At 42.3% G+C, this 20555-nt stretch overlaps 1 protein-coding gene across 2 annotated transcripts in view; it reads right to left on the bottom strand.

Moving 5' to 3' along the window:
• The window catches only part of STAT1 (signal transducer and activator of transcription 1), a 42333-nt gene extending 22901 nt beyond the window's left edge, over positions 1–19432 (bottom strand). The window contains exons 1-10 of one of the 2 annotated variants that reach the window (XM_060016394.1): positions 19288–19432; positions 18814–18964; positions 16063–16191; positions 14959–15103; positions 8328–8426; positions 5093–5182; positions 4047–4125; positions 2862–2953; positions 2521–2672; positions 90–248 (exon numbers count right to left, since the gene is read on the bottom strand). In XM_060016394.1, coding sequence (XP_059872377.1) covers positions 90–248; positions 2521–2672; positions 2862–2953; positions 4047–4125; positions 5093–5182; positions 8328–8426; positions 14959–15103; positions 16063–16190 — 944 coding nt within the window. In that variant the 5' untranslated portion in view covers position 16191; positions 18814–18964; positions 19288–19432. The remainder of the gene's footprint in view (positions 1–89; positions 249–2520; positions 2673–2861; positions 2954–4046; positions 4126–5092; positions 5183–8327; positions 8427–14958; positions 15104–16062; positions 16192–18813; positions 18965–19287) is intronic. The other variant, XM_060016395.1, reaches the window with a different exon arrangement.
• Positions 19433–20555: the final 1123 nt, after the last annotated feature.

The raw sequence follows: 20555 nt of genomic DNA, 5'->3' as shown, positions 1-20555 counted from the left end.
AAACCCTTCTAAATTATCTGAATTACCAGAAAAATTTTCCTCTGGGTAAAATAATTGCAAAAAGTGCAAAAACATCTCCCTCAAGTTACCTCTGAATGAGCTGCTGGAAGAGGCTGAAGGTGCGGTCCCATAAGGCTTGTTTGTTTTTTGTGATAGGGTCATGTTCATAGGTGTATTTCTGTTCCAACTCCTCAAGCTTTTTAAGCTGCTGACGAACCTGCTGCAGACTCTCTGCCACTATGGTGAACCTGGGAAGGTACAAGCCACAGGGGTCTCCATCAGAAAGCAGCCTGGATTAAACAGAATCACGGAAACCAACAAGTACTTTTTACAGACAACACACGACGTTATCTGCCCAGCTCTGAAGTGCAGGGAGAAACAGAACAAACCTGATTTGTGTGAAAAAACTAATATGCATGAATGATTACAGCCCAGATTAAAACCTGCATCCCACTGAGATGGCCCTAAGGAGAGATGGGTAGGGGTGGAGGCTGCTAGGGAATCTGTGACTTCAATTGAGCTGCGAGATAATTGGGACCTAAAGGGACAGGGCAAAGGTGCAGGGGGGACAGAGGCAGGGGACACGACAAGGCAGATGCTGTGGGCAGTGATGTGTGGAGCAGTGAGGGGCCCCTGCAGATCTTTCTATCAGGGCAGTGACACTGTGCAGAGAGGAGCAAGAGAGCAGCCTGGACGCTGAGGAAGCAAGGCCAAGAGGGGATGCAGGCCGGGTTAGGAGGAGACGAGGGAACAGAGGTGACTGTGTCACTGAACTGAAAGGAGAAGGCAATGTGCGCAACCTAGACACTCAAAATATATGCATAAACTAAGGAGAAAACCTAGTGACTGCTTTCAGGTTCCTCCGTCCTGACAGGAAACCACCAAAGGCGATGCAGCCTCCGAGCCGCGTCAGGCTGTGGAAGTTCATTTTACTGGCCTGGAGGAATGACAGAAGAACCTCTGTGCCCCAGTGAGAAACATCTCCTTCACTCGGTGTTTCCATTCCTTGAATCCAGTTCGAAGCACCAGGAGCACAGCCCATGGCCATGAAATGAGAGGCAGGGGAACGGTGGGTGGGTGAGTTCCAGAGGGATTCTAACCCGGTGATTCCCAACCTCGTTCAGGCCACGACACACAGGAAAATGCCAACAATCCTTGTACCGCACAGCTGGGGGTCCTGAGGGGTGTTCACATCTCTGCAGGAGGCTCCTTGTGGCCTAAGGTGACCATGGGGGCCCCAGACAGCGGGGGGCTCGGAGGTCAGCATCTCACAAGGCTCACGGGGACACACTGGGCCGGGGAGCTCCATTCCTATCCACAAAAAACTGGGATATGGAATGGCAACTCACAGAATAAAAATAAATGGCTGACTATTGTGAATTTTTAAAAACAGCAATCCAGAAAGTAATCTCATGAGGTCTCTGGTCCTTGGGCCCTTCAGAACTGTTCCAGGCCACCCCCCGCTCCTACCCACTGATTCTACTGCTTCCATCCCCTCTGCTCAGTTCTGTCAGCCCTCCCCTGGACTACGCTAATAAACTCAGAGCAGACCAACTGGCCTTTCTGTCTCTATTCTATCCTCAGGCTTCAGCCAGAGTGACCTAAATAAAAAATCAGAGAAATGAACCTCCACTTAAATAAAAGGCCTGCCCGGCTCACCAGTATCCACTGGGTAAAATCCCGGAGTTCCCAGCACAGTATGGGAACCTCCGTGACCAGGCTCCAGCCTCTTGCCAGCTCCACTTTCTTCCTTCCCTCTCTGGCACCCGACTCTCTAGCCATCCAACATGAGAACTGCGGGCCCCAGCTCACGCCAGCCTCCCCTCCCCTCTGCCCCGTCCACACTCTTCTCCTTCCTGGTCTACATGAAGTTTTCCTATTCACTCTCGAATCCGTGCAAGACCACTTTGTCTCATTAATCTTTCCTGGTGACTCCTTCCTTCATCCTCCATGAACTCTGGACGGTCTCCGTTGGAGCCCTGGCAACCTTTCACTGAACAGTTATTACCACGCCCATCTCCCGCCTCCACACTGAGAGCTCCTTACTGGCAACGACCAAGAATCATTCACCTTGTGTCCCAGGTCCTAGCCCAGTGCCTGGCATACAGCATTTCATAAGTATTTACTAGACGGATGCCTGAAATGTATGGCCCACAAACTATTATTTCACATAAGCCTGTAAAATGCCCTTTTGTTTTTAAAACCTTGGGACTCAAGTTGTTAACTGTGTTGTGTGATGACCATGTCACTGGTGTGTTGGCACAAATGACATGTCCCACGGTACACATACAGCAGGGAGAGGAGTCCTCCAAACCATGCAGAATGTGGCTGAACGTGGCCACAGGTGTGATTAACACTGTGCTTTTCAAGTGTTTCCAGGGCAAGAAGCAGTTGGACTACATCAAACTCTAAACCAAAGGTTTGACAGAGTCCATTCAACTAACACAGCTGGAACGTGCACTTTACGAGTTTATATGGTTAGCCAGTCAGCTGCCAGTGTTCTGCTTCGGAGAATCTTACCAGTTCTGCAGCTGATCAAGGCAAGCATTGGGGGGTCCCCCGATACAGGCACTCTGCTGTCTTCGCTTCCATTCCACAAGTTCATCATTAATCAGGGCTTTCTGGGTAAGTTCGGTGGCATTCAACAACTCTATTATTTTGTGAACTACTTCCTAAAGGGAGAGAAAGAGACAAAGCGAAATAAACTCATCTTTAATCACTGAATTTTATTCTTTCATCTCAACTGGGTTGCTCTAAGTGAAATGGTTATAAAAATAATTTTGCCTCTATTCCAAACTTCAAGTCCATTATTTACAGTCTGTGACAAAAGCGACATGTTATTCTGGAAAGTGAATCACTACCTTTCTCTTATTGTCAAGCATTAAATACATCTTCTGGAGTAACATCTGTTCCTGTTTCTGATCATTCTTTGCCACACCATTGGTTTCATGTTCTGTGAATTGGGAGAGACAGCAGATAAATATAAATATAAAAGAAGACAAAACCAACTGAAGCCAAGATTTACATCCATTTAGGAAAAATACGATCCAAACACTATCTGGAGATACGTCAAAGCTTGGTTTTTCTTCAATCATTGTTGAACAAAACGGTAAAAATGGCCTAAGTACAAAAACCGGATACACTGAAACAAAGTCCTTGTTTACAATGACTCACATAAACGGGAAACAGTACTGTCTGGTTCTTAAGGCACTGTCAGAATATTACCTAAATGAATATAAGTGACAAAATTCACAACCTCAGTTAAAAAATAATTGATACAAAGCATCTCTGTGGCTTGAAGCAGACAATTAGGAAACTGTAATTGAGGTTTCTTTCTCTCATACTTTTATTCAAATTCTTACTAATAATCTCTCCATTCTATCATGGTATCCTCCAAATGATTGCTAGGGTTCCAGCAGCACCCTGCTTGTTCTACACAATGCACACTTCTGGATTATTTTCAGTGACGTCCTGTCATCTTTAAAAACGAGCAACAACAACAAAATCCGAGCGAAACTGCTTTAAAACATGTGAAAAATGCTGAACTTCCCCTGTGGAGTATACAAATGGAGCTGGAATATTTGGAGGAACTTCAGTTATTAGGGCAGGGGAACTCCACACACATATCCGTCTATGTCCATCAGTGGGCTAGGCACAGTAAGTAGAGTGAATAGCACGTAACCAGGATGTATTAACTGGGGGCGATTTTGCCCCCCAGGGATCGTTTGGCAATGTTTGGAGACAGTTTTGGTTGTCACCACTGGGGACCACCACCGGGGATAGTTCTACTGCCACCTGGTGGGCAGAAGTCACGGATGCTGCTAAACATCCTACAATGCACAGGACAACCCCCCAAACAGTTATCGGCCCCAAAATGTCAATAGTACTGAGGTTGAAAAACCCTGGCCTGGGTCACCAAGAAGCCAAGACTAGCAATTCAGAGTCTTAAAATGTTTGGAAAATATGAAGGAGTATCTGCCTTTGTTATCTAGTGTAGGTAGAAAAAATTACAGGCAATGGACACTGCTTTAAATGTTAACTCTTACCTCTGTTCTGCAAGGTTTTACATTTAAAGTCATATTCATCCTGTAAATCTTCTAGGGTCTTGATTTCATGCTCTATACACTACAAGTAAAGACAGAAACAAGTTTTCCACCATACTTAGGACAAAGACTTTAGGAGACAGATTACTGGTACTATAGGACCCAGAAAACCATGGATGCAATCCTGCTCCCTCAAAGATGGATTAGACTTGCAAAATCCTAATCACACGTATGAAATAATTTATATCTCCTTAGCTAGTATATAATAACCTTTTTATGAAAGAAAATATATAGCTATTTCTGGACTGGGCCACTTGATGTCTACTTTAATGAAGTAGACCTGGAGTCTGGCAACATGCCGTCTGAAGCACAAAGTCAAGGCCGCGCTGGTGTGACCCAGAGGCCCACAGGAGAGCCGGCCCCTCAGCAGAAAGGCCGTTTCCACAGATACGGGCCCAGGGCAAGGCTGGACTCCTCACCCTTTCCCCCAAACAGCACCCACAGTGGAAGGGAGTGAACACATACCACCAAGGGCACCACCTCCATAAATGTCTGGGAAGTTTTATCTTAAAGTTATTGTGGATATTTTATTCTAATCAGAAATACATCAGAATTTCCTTGTTTGAGATGTTTTTGTTCCCCTTCCAAGTCTTAGAATAAAACAGGTGCTTGAGGAAGACCATGTTTATCCTAGGACTCTATGTAACCCCAGACACACCCCCATTTGAAAGGTACAGACATAAAGGGCTATTTAGAGCAGCAACAACTAGTTTACTGGGTGATAGGGCAAAGTCAACAGTTACTGCACAATCTTGCAAGGAAGGAAAAGATAAGCTCAATGTTTGCAAGTTGTAACAGGGGCCAAAAATGTCTATCTGCTCATTGGTTTCACCAATTTGTTTACTTAGGGTTTCGAACTTGAGCGAAACTTTTCTTCTCAACTACTTAAAAGCCTGAAATCAGTCACAATGCTTACACTAGAGCAATTGAAACCTTTTTTCCTCTACAAAAAGTTACAAAGAAGATGTATACATTTACTAAATACTCACCATAACTTTGTCCTTCACATTTCTGACTCTGCTGTCAAGCTCCTGCTGTTTGTCTAACATTACAGTGGTCTGAATATTCCCTGCCTGAGCCTGTAATGGAAGGTACACAGTTAACAGCCATTACTTCCTCTGTCCTATTTACCTGCTGGTTATGCTCCAAAGTCAAGTCTACCCCGTGCCCCACCTAACTCCCGGACCTTCCAAAACCTCCTGCAGGCCTCCCACATGAGTGTGCACAAGAAAAGCTCAGTTCCCAAGGCCCCGGAAAATACTGGCGAACTGTTAACAAGCCTACAGAAAGACCAGGTTCAGTTCATGCCTAAAATAAATAGTATTTCTGGAATTTTCCATTAGTTCATACAGTTGCATGGGACCACACAGGAAGTTATTTTAGTTTCTCAAATTCTGTAGACAACATTATTCTTATTAGCCCTGTACTCATTTGTCTCAAAGCCATGCAATTCAGTGTGGTCCCCAGACAAGCAGCATCTTACCACCCGGGAGCTTGTCGGAAATGCAGAATTTCAGGTCCTAATCTGATTACTGAATCAGAAACCCCATTTTGACAAGATTCCAGATAATGCAGAGGTATATCAAAATTGAACAGTACAGAAAAAGACAAATATCATATGATATCGCTTGTATGTAGAATCTAAAATAATGATGCAAATGAACTTATTTACAAAACAGAAATAGACTCACAGACATAGAAAGCAAATTTATGGTTACCAAAGGGGAAAGGTCGGGGGAGGGGTAAATTAGGAGTATGGGATTAACATATATAACTATATTTAAAACAGATAACAAGCAAGTACCTAAATGTATAACACAGGGAATTATACTCAATACCTTGTAATAACCTATAATGGAGAAGAATCTAAAAAAGTAAGTGTGTGTGTGCGTGTGTGTGTGTGTGTACATAACTGAATCACTTTGCTGTACACTTGAACACTTAAACTAACACATTGTAAATCAACTATATTTAAATAAAAATTAATTTTTAAAAAACATTAAAAAATTGAACAGTACTGCCATTAAGGACTTCAATGAATATCTGCTCCTATAAAGTAATAATGAATACCATCCCAGATGCAGTGGGTAGAGTTAGTCTTCATCCTTGACAGCCAGAAAACAATTTGTTATTTTTATCGGGATCACATTAAAATTATGAATTAACTGAGGGAAAGCCGATATATTTATGATGTCGTTTTTAATTCTTATGCTTCTAATGGCTTCCTCTTGTCAACTGCAATACCACTAATACAATGCTAAGCAGCAGTGGAAACAGTGGACATCCTTGCCGTGGTTCTGACTTACTGATGTTTTGTCCGTGAAGTAAGATACTGTTTTAGAAGCAGGAGATGTATATTTTAATGTTAAGGAGGTATCCATCAGCTCCTAGTTTATTGAATTTTTAAAAATCAGGGATGAGTGTTCGATTTTGTCATCCTTTTCAGCATCTTTTCGATACCCCCAGACATCCAGGACCTTCCCTCAAATCCCAGGAAGGTCTTCTTTCTCTTGCTTGCAGCTGGGCAGTCCACTAACCTCGTTCCAGGGGTTCACCGATAAGTCAGGTGCCCTCTGAGAGGCTTAAAATGAACCTCTCCCCAGGAACTTCACATTTTTAAAAGGAGGTCAAAAGCTGACATGCCTTTGAGACCAAAGCACCCGCAGGAGATGGGGCTGATCTGGGAGAGCAGAAATCACCTCCTGTGCCTCCCAGTACTGACTCCGGGCCAAATGAGGAGAGAAATGCTTAGGTAGCAAGGTGGACAGTTCACTCTTCTGCCCATCTCTGCTCTTGACTGTCCTCCCAAGTCTATCTGAGATACAGGAGCAGCCCCTTGCATAATGCTGGTAAGATGAAAATCCCACAGGATAGTCAAAATTTCCTGCTGAAAGTCTCCCAGGTGCATGCCATACTGAAGAAGGCACACCCCTCTCAGAGGAGCCAATGCAGCCAGCTTTTCCTCCTGACAGACACCTTTGCTCGCTAGGCTGGGTCCAGGATGAACTAGCCAGTCTGAGTTTAGAACAAATAATATGTATCTTTAAGTGCTCAGTGCAGCAAGGTGCTTTCAGCGTGACAGGGAGACAGGAACTAAATGCCCAGGGAAGCAGCAGATTCACAAGGACTGGGGCAAATGCTCAGAAAGTGCACGGAAAATGGCATTCAGTGCCACTACTTAAATTCTTTCTCCACCCCCCACCTCCCAATCTCACAGCACACTTTGTTAGCTATTCGTTAGAGAAATGCACATAGGACGCATTCCACTGAGTACTCTGGCCTTTTCCCTGTCATACTGGAATGGTCTCAGCCAGAGTAACTCATACCGTAGTGGTTTCACAACCGTCTGCCTGCTGGGTAGCTCCCACCACCCCATCAATGAAAGGCATGAATCAATGCCATGGCAACTTCAAAAAACTGCTGAACCCTAATCACCAGGACGGTCTGTATTAGGATTAGTAAAGTCATGATAAAAAAGCCTTGGTACTAGTATAACTCTGACTCATTCACTGTTTGGTTGTCTCAGATATCTAATAGGTATCTCGGTCCTATTGAAAACAAAGCTGCTGATTTTCCCATCAACCCATTCTTCTCCAAAAACTATTGTGCCCTGCAAAAGCCTTACTCCTGTCCCTTCCCTGTCTTCCCCAGCTCAGTAAACAGTATCTCTAAGAAACGCAAGTCACAAATCAGACTCACCCTCTACTCTTGGCTCCTTCTCACTCTCACATCTGATCCTTCAGTATAAGCCCTACTGGTACCACATCCACAGCATAACGGAATCTGTCCACTTCTTCCCACCTCCACTGACTGCACCTCTACCTCAGGTACTTCCCCTCCGCTCCTTCAGTCTGCTGCAAGAGCCCACTGTCTTCTGCTTCCTTTCCTGCCCCAGCACCCCAGAGGTGTCCCTGACCCTGATCTAAAGAAACAACCTGACACTCCACTACTGTCCACACAGTATCCTGCTTTACTATCTTCATAGCAACAATCACTATCTGAAAAGATTTTGTTTTGTGTTGTCTCCCTCCCTCACTAGGATGACTTCCATTAGATTGGGGTCCTTTCAAAATCTCTACATCTGTTTTCCCCCACTTCTTGGGGCTAAAAAATCAGAGGGCCAGTCACCATTGCCCTGAAACAGGGCCTCAGTAGTACATGCTGGATGAATGAATGAGTTTTTATTTCTTTATTATCCTTTGTGTTCAATTAGGAAAAAAGTACCTGATTGAATCTCTGGGCATTTTCCAAGATCTTTCTTTCCTCCTTCAGACAGTTACAGATGATCATAGACATCTGTATTGGGTCTTCCTGAAAATTATCCTAGACAATGGGTTGTTAGAATAAAAATAAATTAAATTTCAGAATGTTTAAACCATTGTGTATTATACATTGAAATGAGTTTGTTCATATCCATTAAGAAACCTCACCCTAGTCAGCTCTGCCCACCACCAGTCCCTCCCATCAGGAAACTTACACAAGCCTCTTAGATGGCTCATCCACCAGAGGGCAGACAGCAGAAGCAGGAAGAACTACAATCCTGCAGCCTATGGAACAAAAACCACATTCACAGAAAGATAGACAAGATGAAAAGGCAGAGGGCTATGTACCAGATGAAGGAACAAGATAAAACCCCAGAAAAACAACTAAATGAAATGGAGATAGGCAACCTTCCAGAAAAAGAATTCAGAATAATGATAGTGAAGATGATCCAGGACCTCGGAAAAAGAATGGAGGCAAAGATTGAGAAGATGCAAGAAATATTCAACAAAGATCTAGAAGAATTAAAGAACAAACAAACAGAGAGGAACAATACAATAACTGAAATGAAAACTACACCAGAAGGAATCAATAGGAGAATAACTGAGGCAGAAGAACGCATAAGTGACCTGGAAGACAGAATGGTGGAATTCACTGCTGCAGAACAGAATAAAGAAAAAAGAATGAAAAGAAATGAAGACAGCCTGAGAGACCTCTGGGACAACATTAAATGCAACAACATTCGCATTATAGGGGTCCCAGAAGGAGAAGAGAGAGAGAAATGACCAGAGAAAACATTTGAACAGATTATAGCCCAAAACTTCCCTAACATGGGAAAGGAAATAGCCACCCAAGTCCAGGAAGCGCAGAGAGTCCCATACAGGATAAACCCAAGGAGAAACATGCTGAGACACATAGTAATCAAGTTGGCAAAAATTAAAGACAAAGAAAAATTATTGAAAGCAGCAAGGGAAAAACAACAAATAACATACGAGGGAACTCCCATAAGGTTAACAGCTGATTTCTCAGCAGAAACTCTACAAGCCAGAAGGGAGTGGCATGATATACGTAAAGTGATGAAAGGGAAGAACCTACAACCAAGATTACTCTACCCAGCAAGGATCTCATTCAGATTCAATGGAGAAATCAAAAGTTTTACAGAGAAACAAAAGCTAAGAGAATTCAGCACCACCAAACCAGCTCTACAACAAATGCTAAAGGAACTTCTCTAAGTGGGATACAACAGAAGAAAAGGACCTACCAAAACAAACCCAAAACAATTCATAAAATGGTCATAGGAACATACATATCGATAATTACCTTAAACGTGAATGGATTAAATGCTCCAACCAAAAGACAGGCTCGCTGGATGGATACAAAAACAAGACCCATATATATGCTGTCTACAAGAGACCCACTTCAGACCTAGGGACACATACAGACTGCAAGTGAGGGGATGGAAAAAGATATTCCATGCAAATGGAAATCAAAAGAAAGCTGGAGTAGCAATACTCATATCAGATAAAATAGACTTTAAAATAAAGAATGTTACAAGAGACAAGGAAGGACACTACAAAATGATCAAAGGATCAATCCAAGAAGAAGATATAACAATTATAAATATATATGCACCCAACATAGGAGCACCTCAATACATAAGGCAACTGCTAACAGCTATAAAAGAGGAAATCAACAGTAACACAATAACAGTGGGGGATTTTAACACCTCACTTACACCAATGGACAGATCATCCAAAATGAAAATAAATAAGGAAACAGAAACTTTAAATAACACAACAGACCAGATAGATTTAATTGATATTTATAGGACATTCCATCCAAAAACCGCAGATTACAGTTTGTTCTCAAGTGTGCATGGAACATTCTCCAGGATAGATCACATCTTGGGTCACAAATCAAGCCTCACTAAATTTAAGAAAACTGAAATCATATCAAGCATCTTTTCTGACCACAACGTTATGAGATTAGAAATGAATTACAGTGAAAAAACTGTAAAAAATACAAACACATGGAGGCTAAACAGTATGGTACTATATAACCAAGAGATCACTGAAGAAATCAAAGAGGAAATCAAAAAATACCTAGAGACAAATGACAATGAAAACATGATGATCCAAAACCTATGGGATGCAGCAAAAGCAGTTCTAAGAGGTAAGTTTATAGCTATACAAGCCTACCTCAAGAAACAACAAACATCTCAAATAAACAATCTAACCTTACACCTAAAGGAACTAGAGAAAGAAGAACAAACAAAACCCATAGTTAGCAGAAGGAAAGAAATCATTAAGATCAGAGCAGAAATAAATGAAATAAAACAAAGAAAACAATAGCAAAGATCAATAAAACTAAAAGCTGGTTCTTTGAGAAGGTAAACAAAACTGATAAACCATTAGCCAGACTCATCAAGAAAAAGAGGGAGAGGACTCAAATCAATAGAATTGGAAATGAAAAAGGAGAAGTTACAACAGACACCGCCGAAATACACAGCATCCTAAGAGACTACTACAAGCTCTATGCCAGTAAAATGGATAACCTGCAAGAAATGCACAAATTCTTAGAAAGGTATAACCTTCCAAGACTGAACCAAGAAGAAATAGAAAATATGAACAGACCAATCACAAGTAATGAAGTTGAAACTGTGATTAAAGATCTTCCAACAAACAAAAGTCCAGGACCAGATGGCTTCACAGGTGAATTCCATCAAACATTTAGACAAGAGTTAACACCCATCCTTCTCAAACTCTTCCAAAAAACTGCAGAGGAAGGAACACTCCCAAACTCATTCTATGAGGCCACCATCACCCTGATACCAAAACCAGACAAAGATACTACAAAAAGAAAATTACAGACCAATATCACTGATGAATATAGATGCAAAAATCCTCAACAAAATACTAGCAAACAGAATCCAACAGCACAGTAAAAGGATCATACACCATGATCAAGTGGGATTTATCCCAGGGATGTAAGGATTTTTAAATATATGCAAATCAATCAATGTGATACACCATATTAACAAACTGAAGAATAAAAACCATATGATGATCTCAATAGATGCAGAAAAAGCTTTTGACAAAATTCAACACCGATTTATGATAAAAAACTCTCCAGGGCTTCCCTGGTGGCGCAGTGGTTGAGAGTCCGCCTGCCGATGCAGGGGACACGGGTTCGTGCCCCAGTCCGGGAAGATCCCACATGCCACGGAGCGGCTGGGCCCGTGAGCCATGGCCGCTGAGCCTGCACATCCGGAGCCTGTGCTCCGCAACGGGAGAGGCCACGGCAGTGAGAGGCCCACGTACTGCAAAAAACAAAAAACAAAAAACAAACTCTCCAGAAAGTGGGCATAGAGGAAACCGACCTCAACATAATAAAGGCCATATATGACAAACACACAGCAAACATCATTCTCAATGGTGAAAAACTGAAAGCATTTCCTCTAAGATCAGGAACAAGACAAGGAGGTCCACTCTCACCGCTATTATTCAACATAGTTTTGGAAGCCCTAGCCACAGCAATCAGAGGAGAAAAAGAAATAAAAGGAATAGAAATTGGAAAAGAAGAAGTAACACTGTCACTGTTTGCAAATGACATGATACTATACATAAAGAATCGTAAAGATGCCACCAGAAAACTACTAGAGCTAATCAATTAATTTGGTAAAGTTGCAGGATACAAAATTAATGCACAGAAATCTCTTGCATTCCTATACACTAATGATGAAAAATCTGAAGGAAACACTCCCATTTACCATTGCAGCAAAAAGAATAAAATACCTAGGAATATACCTACCTAGGGAGACAAAAGACCTGTATGCAGAAAACTATAAGATACTGATGAAAGAAATTAAAGATGATACAAACAGATGGAGAGATATTCCATGTTCTTGGATTGGAAGAATATTGTGAAAATGACTCTACTACCCAAAGCAATCTACAGATACAATGCAATCCCTATCAAATTACCAATGGCATTTTTTACAGAACTAGAACAAAAAATCTTAAAATTTGTATGGAGACACAAAAGACCCCAAATAGCTAAAGCAGTCTTGAGGGAAAAAAGCGGAGCTGGAGGAATCAGACTCCCTGACTTCAGACTATACTACAAAGCTACAGTAATGAAGATAATACGGTACTGGCACAAAAACAGAAATATAGATCAATAGAACAGGACAGAAAGCCCAGATATAAACCCACACACCTATGGTCAACTAATCTATGACAAAGGAGGCAAGGATATACAATGGAGAAAAGACAGTCTCTTCAATAAGTGGTGATGGGAAAACTGGACAGTTACATGTAAAAGAGTGAAATTAGAACCCTCCCTAACACAATACACAAAAATAAACTCAAAATGGATTCGAGACCTAAATGTAAGACTGGACACTATAAAACTCTTAGAGGAAAACATAGGAAGAACACTCTTTGACATAAATCACAGCAAGATCTTTTTTGATTCACCTCCTAGAGTAATGGAAATAAAAACAAAAATAAACAAATGGGACCTAATGAAACTTAAAAGCTATTGCACAGCAAAGGAAACCATAAACAAGACGAAAAGACAACCCTCAGAATGGGAGAAAATATTTGCAAATGAATCAACGGACAAAGGATTAATCTCCAAAATATATAAACAGCTCACGCAGCTCAATATTAAAGAAATAAACAAGCCAATCCAGAAATGGGCAGAAGACCTAAATAGACATTTCTCCAAAGGAGACATACAGATGGCCAAGAAACACATGAAAAGCTGCTCAACATCACTAATTATTAGAGAAATGCAAATCAAAACTACAATGAGGTATTACCTCATACCAGTTAGAATGGGCATCATCAGAAAATCTACAAACAACAGAGGGTGTAGAGAAAAGGGAACCCTCTTGCACTGTTGGTGGGAATACAAATTGATACAGTCACTATGGAGAACAGTATGGAGGTTCCTTAAAAAACTAAAAATAGAATTACCATATGATCCAGCAATCCCACTACTGGGCACATACCCAGAGAAAACCATATTACAAAAAGACACATGCACCCCAATGTTCATTGCAGCACTATTTACAATAGCCAGGTCATGGAAGCAACCTAAATGCCCATCGACAGACAAATGGATAAAGAAGATGTGGTACACATATACAATGGAACACTCAGCCAGGAAAAGAAACGAAATTGGGTCATTTGTAGAGATGTGGATGAATCTAGAGACTGTCATACAGAGTGAAGTAAGTCAGAAAGAGAAAAACAAATATCGTATATTAACGCATGCATGTGGAACCCAGAAAAATGGTACAGATGAACCGGTTTGCAGGGCAGAAGTTGAGACACAGATGTAGAGAACAAACGTATGGACACCAAGGGGGTAAAGCTGCGGGGGGGTGGGGATGGTGGTGTGATGAACTGGGTGATTGGGATTGACATGTATACACCGATGTGTATAAAACTGATGACTAATTAGAACCTGCTGTATAAAAAAATAAATAAAATTCAAAACTTCAAAAAAAAAAGAATGCAATCTCCCCTTTAACCAACATGTACTAGTTTATTATATACTTTTATGCTCTGCAGTGAGTTGGTACATTTCCAAAGGCAGTGACTATACTTTAATTATCTTTAGTAGTGAAAGGAAATAGCTGCATATATGACAATGTGGAGTCTTTAAGTTTTATGTACTTACTGAGTTCAATAAAATAAATACCAGCTTTAAAGGAAAAAAAAGAAAAGGAAAGCTCATCCTGAACTTATTAAGTTCTACATAAGCTTTTTTTTTTTTTTTTTTGTGGTACGCGGGACTCTCACTGTTGTGGCCTCTCCCGTTGCGGAGCACAGGCTCCGGATGCGCAGGCTCAGCGGCCATGACTCATGGGCCCAGCCGCTCCGCGGCATGTGGGGTCTTCCCGGACGGGGGCACGAACCTGTGTCCCCTGCATCGGCAGGCGGACTCTCAACCACTGCGCCACCAGGGAAGCCCCACTTGTTTTTTTAATCAAGAAATAATTTAGGTACCTGCGCTTAATTGGACAGTTAAAGCAGCTTTTGTCATAGTTCTTAAAAAGAATAGTTTGATTTTATCAGAAATAGCTTATGTAGGGCTTCCCTGGTGGCGCAGTGGTTGAGAGTCTGCTGCCGATGCAGGGGACACGGGTTCGTGCCCCGGTCCGGGAAGATCCTACATGCCGCGGAGCGGCTGGGCCCATGAGTCATGGCCGCTGAGCCTGCGCATCCGGAGCCTGTGCTCCGCAACGGGAGAGGCCACAACAGTGAGAGGTCCGCATACCGCAAGAAAAAAAAAAAAAAAAAATCAACGGCTTTTAATAAGACAAGATCATAGCATTGAATTTCTCTCAGAATTACTTACGTCTAAGTGATAACCTTCAGCCTGAATACTCCTTATGTGTTTACAAAACGAATTGATATTTTACTTCTGCTATAAAATATTAGCTACATAACGGTAGTTTATTTATAGTGTCTGTACTTTTCTAAATACCAATGAGTTTGTGCTCAATAGTATTTGCTGAATGAAAAAAATTCTTACGTAAACATGGAAACATTTCAACTTAAACGCAAAAACCATGTCATACCTGAAGATTACGCTTGCTTTTCCTTATGTTATGCTGCAACAAAAAATTATTCTCCAAAGAAAAGCGACTGTATTGATCATCCAGCTGCGACAGGAGGTCGTGAAAACGGATGGTAGCAAATGAAACATCATTGGCGGCATGCTCCCTAGGAGATACAAAATTTACACATTTCGTTTAGATACTACTTTAAAACGACAAAATAAACACTGCTTTCCATGTTGAAATGACTAAAAATAATTTAAAGTGTTTTCTTGGGTTTTATTTCCTTCTTTTGAAACTGCCATTGCTATTAGCAGCAGTTTGTACAATGTTTTTATTATATACAATTAGCATGAAAAATTCGGGCTTCCCTGGTGACGCAGGGGTTGAGAGTCCGCCTGCCAATGCAGGGGATGCGGGTTCGTGCCCCGGTCCAGGAGGATCCCACATGCCGCGGAGCAGCTGGGCCCGTGAGCCATGGCCGCTGAGCCTGCGCGTCCGGAGCCTGTGCTCCGCAACGGGAGAGACCACAGCAGTGGGAGGCCTGCGTACCGCAAAAAAAAAAAAAAAAATTCTAGCACTCCAAGACTGTGCACCAAACTGTTAATGGCGATTATCTCTGGAGGCAAAAAATCAACAGGGGCCTTCACTTTCTACGTCAAATACTTTCATAACATTTGAAATATTTGCAATGAGCAAACAATAAATCGTAAAATAGAACATATACCAGTTTTAAGAGATATTTCCTTAATTTTTCTTTACTTTCTTCATACTTCTAATCAGTGTTCTACCAAAACTTGGCTTTAATTATTACTTTTAACTTACTTCTTTCTATAACCTGGATCCTAACTTGGAAATAATTGGTGTCAGCATTATCTAACTTGTGCAAAGCATTTAGAAGGATGTATAATTAAATCGACAAATACATAAAATTAATGACTAATGCATTTAGCTTTCTAGAGACACATGCCATTTTTCAAGGCAACACTCTTTTCTGAAACAGGTAATCCCAATGGCTACTGATGAGATTCATCTTCCAGTCAACGTAGTTCCAAGCCACTTAATCAACAAGTTATTTTAAAAGTGTAGAAAAACTCCTTCTTCTGTCAAGTGAGTTTTCCTTACCAGTCTTGCTTTTCTAGCCACTGTGCCAGATACTGTCTGATTTCCATGGGAAAACTGTCGTCATAGAGCTGGTGAACCTGCTCCAGGAATTTGGAGTCAAGCTGCTGAAGCTCATACCACTGGGACATCCTATAGGGAAACAGAATACAGATCACAAATGGAAGCCCACAGCTCCAAAAAAAGCCTGTCTAGCATTGTGCTTCTTCTAAATATCTTGCTTAATTAAAAACATAATTTGTCTTTGAAATATACTTTTAAAATGGTGCCTATGTTTCAAAGCCTGTTTTTTAATTGAGTTTTGGGTCAAAGTTTTTTTCTTCTCCAAAAAACGCATCTTCAGGTCTTTGCTCAAATGCCAGCATCTCAAAGAAGCCTCTTCTGGCCACCTTATTTAAATTGACACCACCTCTCACCTTGGAAAACACTATCCCTCCTTCCTGATGTATTCTTCTCTATCGCACTTACCACCATCTGACCTACCACATATTTTTTTTATTTTGATTAGTGTCTGTTTTCCCCGCATGAAGGGAAGGATTTGGGAGTGGGGGGGGGGTTGTTCACCGCTGTATCTTCAGAACAGTGCTGGGCATACAGTAGGTGTTCATACGCCTTTAAAATGAATCTGCACTTTTATCAAATAAATCAATGGAAAACACTACTTAGATTTGCTTTAGGACAAATCGTAAGAACTCTCCCTGAAATTGCTCTTATAAATTATAGAACATTTGTAATTTAACCCAAAGAATTTTAAATTGGTGTTTTATATTTTATGATTCACGTGATTAAAATGAATTATTTTTGATATATATCTTCTTTTTTTTTTTTGGCCACACTGCACGGCATGCAGGATCTTAGTTCCCCAACCTGGGATCAAAACCGTGAACCCTGCAGTGGAATCGAAGAGTCCTAGCTACTGGACCGCCAAGGAATTCCCAGGTTATATATCTTTTAAAAGAGATATATTTTCCTCTTTGCCTACTGCAAACAATAAGTCTGCACAAAAATTCTTAAACCTAAGTAATAATTTTTAAAGACTGAAACAACATTGTTAAATGTAATCTGAAAGGATAAAATAATACTATTTCTTTGGACAACAGCAAGTCAACTTTTACATAGCAGTTCTGAAGATTAAAAATTAAAATACCTGATTTAAGTCCGAACATCCATTAGGAAAATAAAAAGCCTCTCTTCACCATAGCGTAAATTAGGATTTACATCAGCGCACAGCTGACAACGTTCAGAGTAGATATATGTGAATCTTGTCCTACCAGCCCTGAGGAAGAGGTCTGGATTTTCAAGCAGAGCGTGGAAAAGCGTATGCATGCTTGTTGGCAAGCATACCTGTGCAGGCATGAAGTCATGTCTACTCCACAAATCTCCTTCCAAAGGAAGGTAAAGATGTGGTGAGGCTACAAAGCTAGTCACCATCACAAATACCAGTACGAATGGACCCAAGTCCACACCTTTACTAGACTTGCTGTAGCAATTTGATTTTTCACTTTGAATTTATTTCACCTGAGTGGAAGACTAAATCTTTGGCGCTCTCCCTCCCTACTAGGTGTCTAATAAGGATATGCCTAAAGCAAATATGCTGGCCAGAGTGTCAACCAGCAGGGACTGCAACACCTCTTTTTAGGTGAGTGACCTCAAGTGACTCACTTCCCTCTCAACAGGGTGACTGTTTAAGACTGAACGACCTAATACAGATACAGCACCTGGCACAAAGCAGGCGATCAATAAATCCATGCCAACAAATCCAGAATCCATTCCCTCTTCTCACAAAACTTGTTACCAGCACAGGGAGTGGCAAGACCAACCCCCAGTCACCTGACTTCTTCCTCTCCAGTCCCAAGACCTCCAACCACCTTGCCTCCAACACTCTTTCCCAATCTGGCTTTCTGCTGCACATGGGTTTTGACCACATCATTCTCTAGTTCAAAATTGCTACAGTTTGCCCATTACCAGGCTGATTTCCACTCTGACCCTATTTTCATCCATTAACAAAGCAACCCAGTCACCAAATTACCTACTTTTTTTTCTGCACTGCTCCAGCTGTCACTCACCCTTGAAAACAGCTTTTCCACATTCTGCCTCTCTAAATTCTACCAGCATTCAAAGGTAGGTACGAATAGACCTTCTTCCATAAGCTCTCTGAGACTCACCCAGAAACAATTAAGCTTTCATTAACGTGCGCCTCATTGCATTTTGTATCCCTATTAGAGCATCAGTCCCTGTCTTCCTTAAAAAGCTCTATGATGTCTCCCCTGCAGCATGTAAGCTTCAGAGTTGCTGGGACTGTCTTTTCTTTAAACATCGTCTGCACTGTGGACAGTGTCCTGCACATATTATGTACTCAATAGTAGTCTGTTGAATTGAAATCTAGTAGATTTCAGATTGAATTAGAAAGTAAAGGGCAAACCATATTATGGTCCAACAAGTTTGAGTCCTGCGTTAAACCGCAAACTGGATTGTGCTGGAGACTCGTCTTATTTCTATCCCATTAAAAACAAACTATCCAGCTTATACAAACAACATTTAAAGCGTAATCACACACCTGTTTTTCCTTCCCCAAACTCTTTGGTACTAGTCAGAATTTGTTTTAAAGACTAATTATATTATTTAGGGGTCTGCAGGAACTAATTATCACTTTTACATTCCAGGAGCACATTAAGCTCTTTTATCCTTAAATACAGACATATAATTAAGTTCCAAAGTCACATATTCATTCGTTTCCGTGAACATTTTACTAACCTGTCACCTTGTGCCCCAGCGAAGGGCTGGGGATTCAACACAAGCAGCAGCTACACACAGCACGTCAGATGCCAAGACTGCTGGGTTTGCATGCACAGGGTGCGAGCGTATAACGGCTCTCTGGGGGTGGCACACGGCAAATGAAAACTTTCTGCGGAGAGAAGAAAACATGACTCTGGTGGAAGGGGCGGAAAAGAGAGAAAAATGAGGGTAAATGCAGTATTTTCGGCGGGGGAGGGGCGCAGGATTCTATTTCACAAGACATTTTTTTTTTTTTTACTACCAGAGCACAACTGGCTGGGGCAACCATGCCATCACCGAAAACACCACCTGGGATACGCGTTCTTCCCCGGATAACGGATATACCTGTCAGCACTTTAAAGCCCGCCCTCGCCGGGTATCCGGCAACTGGGGCCCGACGACTGCGGTCCAGGAACGTCCCACCCCGGCACCCGAAACCTCACGCCCACTCACTCTGCGCTCCGGATCCGGCAGAGGTAGGCGAGGGCGCGGCCGTGCTGCCTCTCCCGGGCGCGCCGGGTCTCCTCTGCTCTTTCCGGGGTCTAGACCGGCGTCGACCCGGGTGCGACTATGTCTCGCCACAAACTCAGCGCAGCAAAGCGAAAGTACCACCGAGAGAAATGGTAGTGCCAGACGCCCCGCCTCCTTCCACTCCCGCCAATCACCGGGTTGCTGCCGCTCTCGGCCAATCGGACGCGGCTGTTCCGAGCTCGCGCCGTCTCCCCCCCAGGGCTACTGCTCTGCCAGCCCGCTGGATCTTTCCTTAGAATTTGGGGAGGGCCTCCAACGGGAAGAGGTGAAGCTCAGCTCTGTGTTGCAAGTTGCGGGTTATGTTTACACATGTTTTAGAGAACAACTAAAAGGAAGTTATGTGTTTGCAGAGGCCCAAACTTGGAAATCCTTATATCAGCCCCAAACCTGAGAATTCGAGGCAGAGGACACAGGTGGAGACGTTGTCATTCTAGATGCTCCGCTTAGCAGCTGACCTCCATGTTGCTAAACCCAGGGGACGCTTTTCTGTCCTCACCTTACTTGACCACTCAGAAACCTGCGCAGTTGACACCACCCTTTAACACTTCTTCCTGGGCCATGATGCCGACACACTTTGCTTGCTTCTTCCTACCTCCCTGCTATCCTTTCTCCATCCTCTGCTCCTCCTCTGCCACCAAACCGTTCAATGTTAAGTGTGGTCAGTGTCCGGATCTTGGTCTACTTTACCTACAGTTCTCAGGCTGTCCTGTGATGACCTCATCCACAGCTTCAATGTCCTTCTAGATATGTAGAACTTCTACACGCGTACCCTGTCCACACGTCTCCTCTGAGCTCCACACCCACGTGTACAGCCCACACTTGACTCTCCACTTGGATGTCTGGTAAGCTCTAAAAACTAGTTGTGTTCAGAACCAACTCATCATCTTTCTCCTGAAAGCTGCCCTTTTTCTAGAACTGGTGCATGCCAGAAAACTAGGAGCCACCTTTGACATTGCCTTCTCACCCCCACCAGTCCTCAAGCCTTGTTGATGCTTCCACCTAAATATTTCTCAAGTCTCATCGCTTCTTGCCATCTCCCACACCATCCCTCCTTTTCTCTCATTTGGATCCTCGCAGTAGATTCCCCAAATGGCTGCCTCACTTCAGTTCTTAACTCCCGTTTAATCCATATTCCCTACAGCAGTTTGAGTGGTTTGTCTTTTAATTGCAAAGCAGATCATGTGTTTGCC

Source organism: Delphinus delphis, chromosome 7 (genome assembly GCF_949987515.2).
Source record: "Delphinus delphis chromosome 7, mDelDel1.2, whole genome shotgun sequence".
In the NCBI taxonomy this organism is placed as follows: Eukaryota; Metazoa; Chordata; class Mammalia; order Artiodactyla; family Delphinidae; genus Delphinus; species Delphinus delphis.
This window is presented reverse-complemented; position numbering and strand designations above follow the sequence as displayed.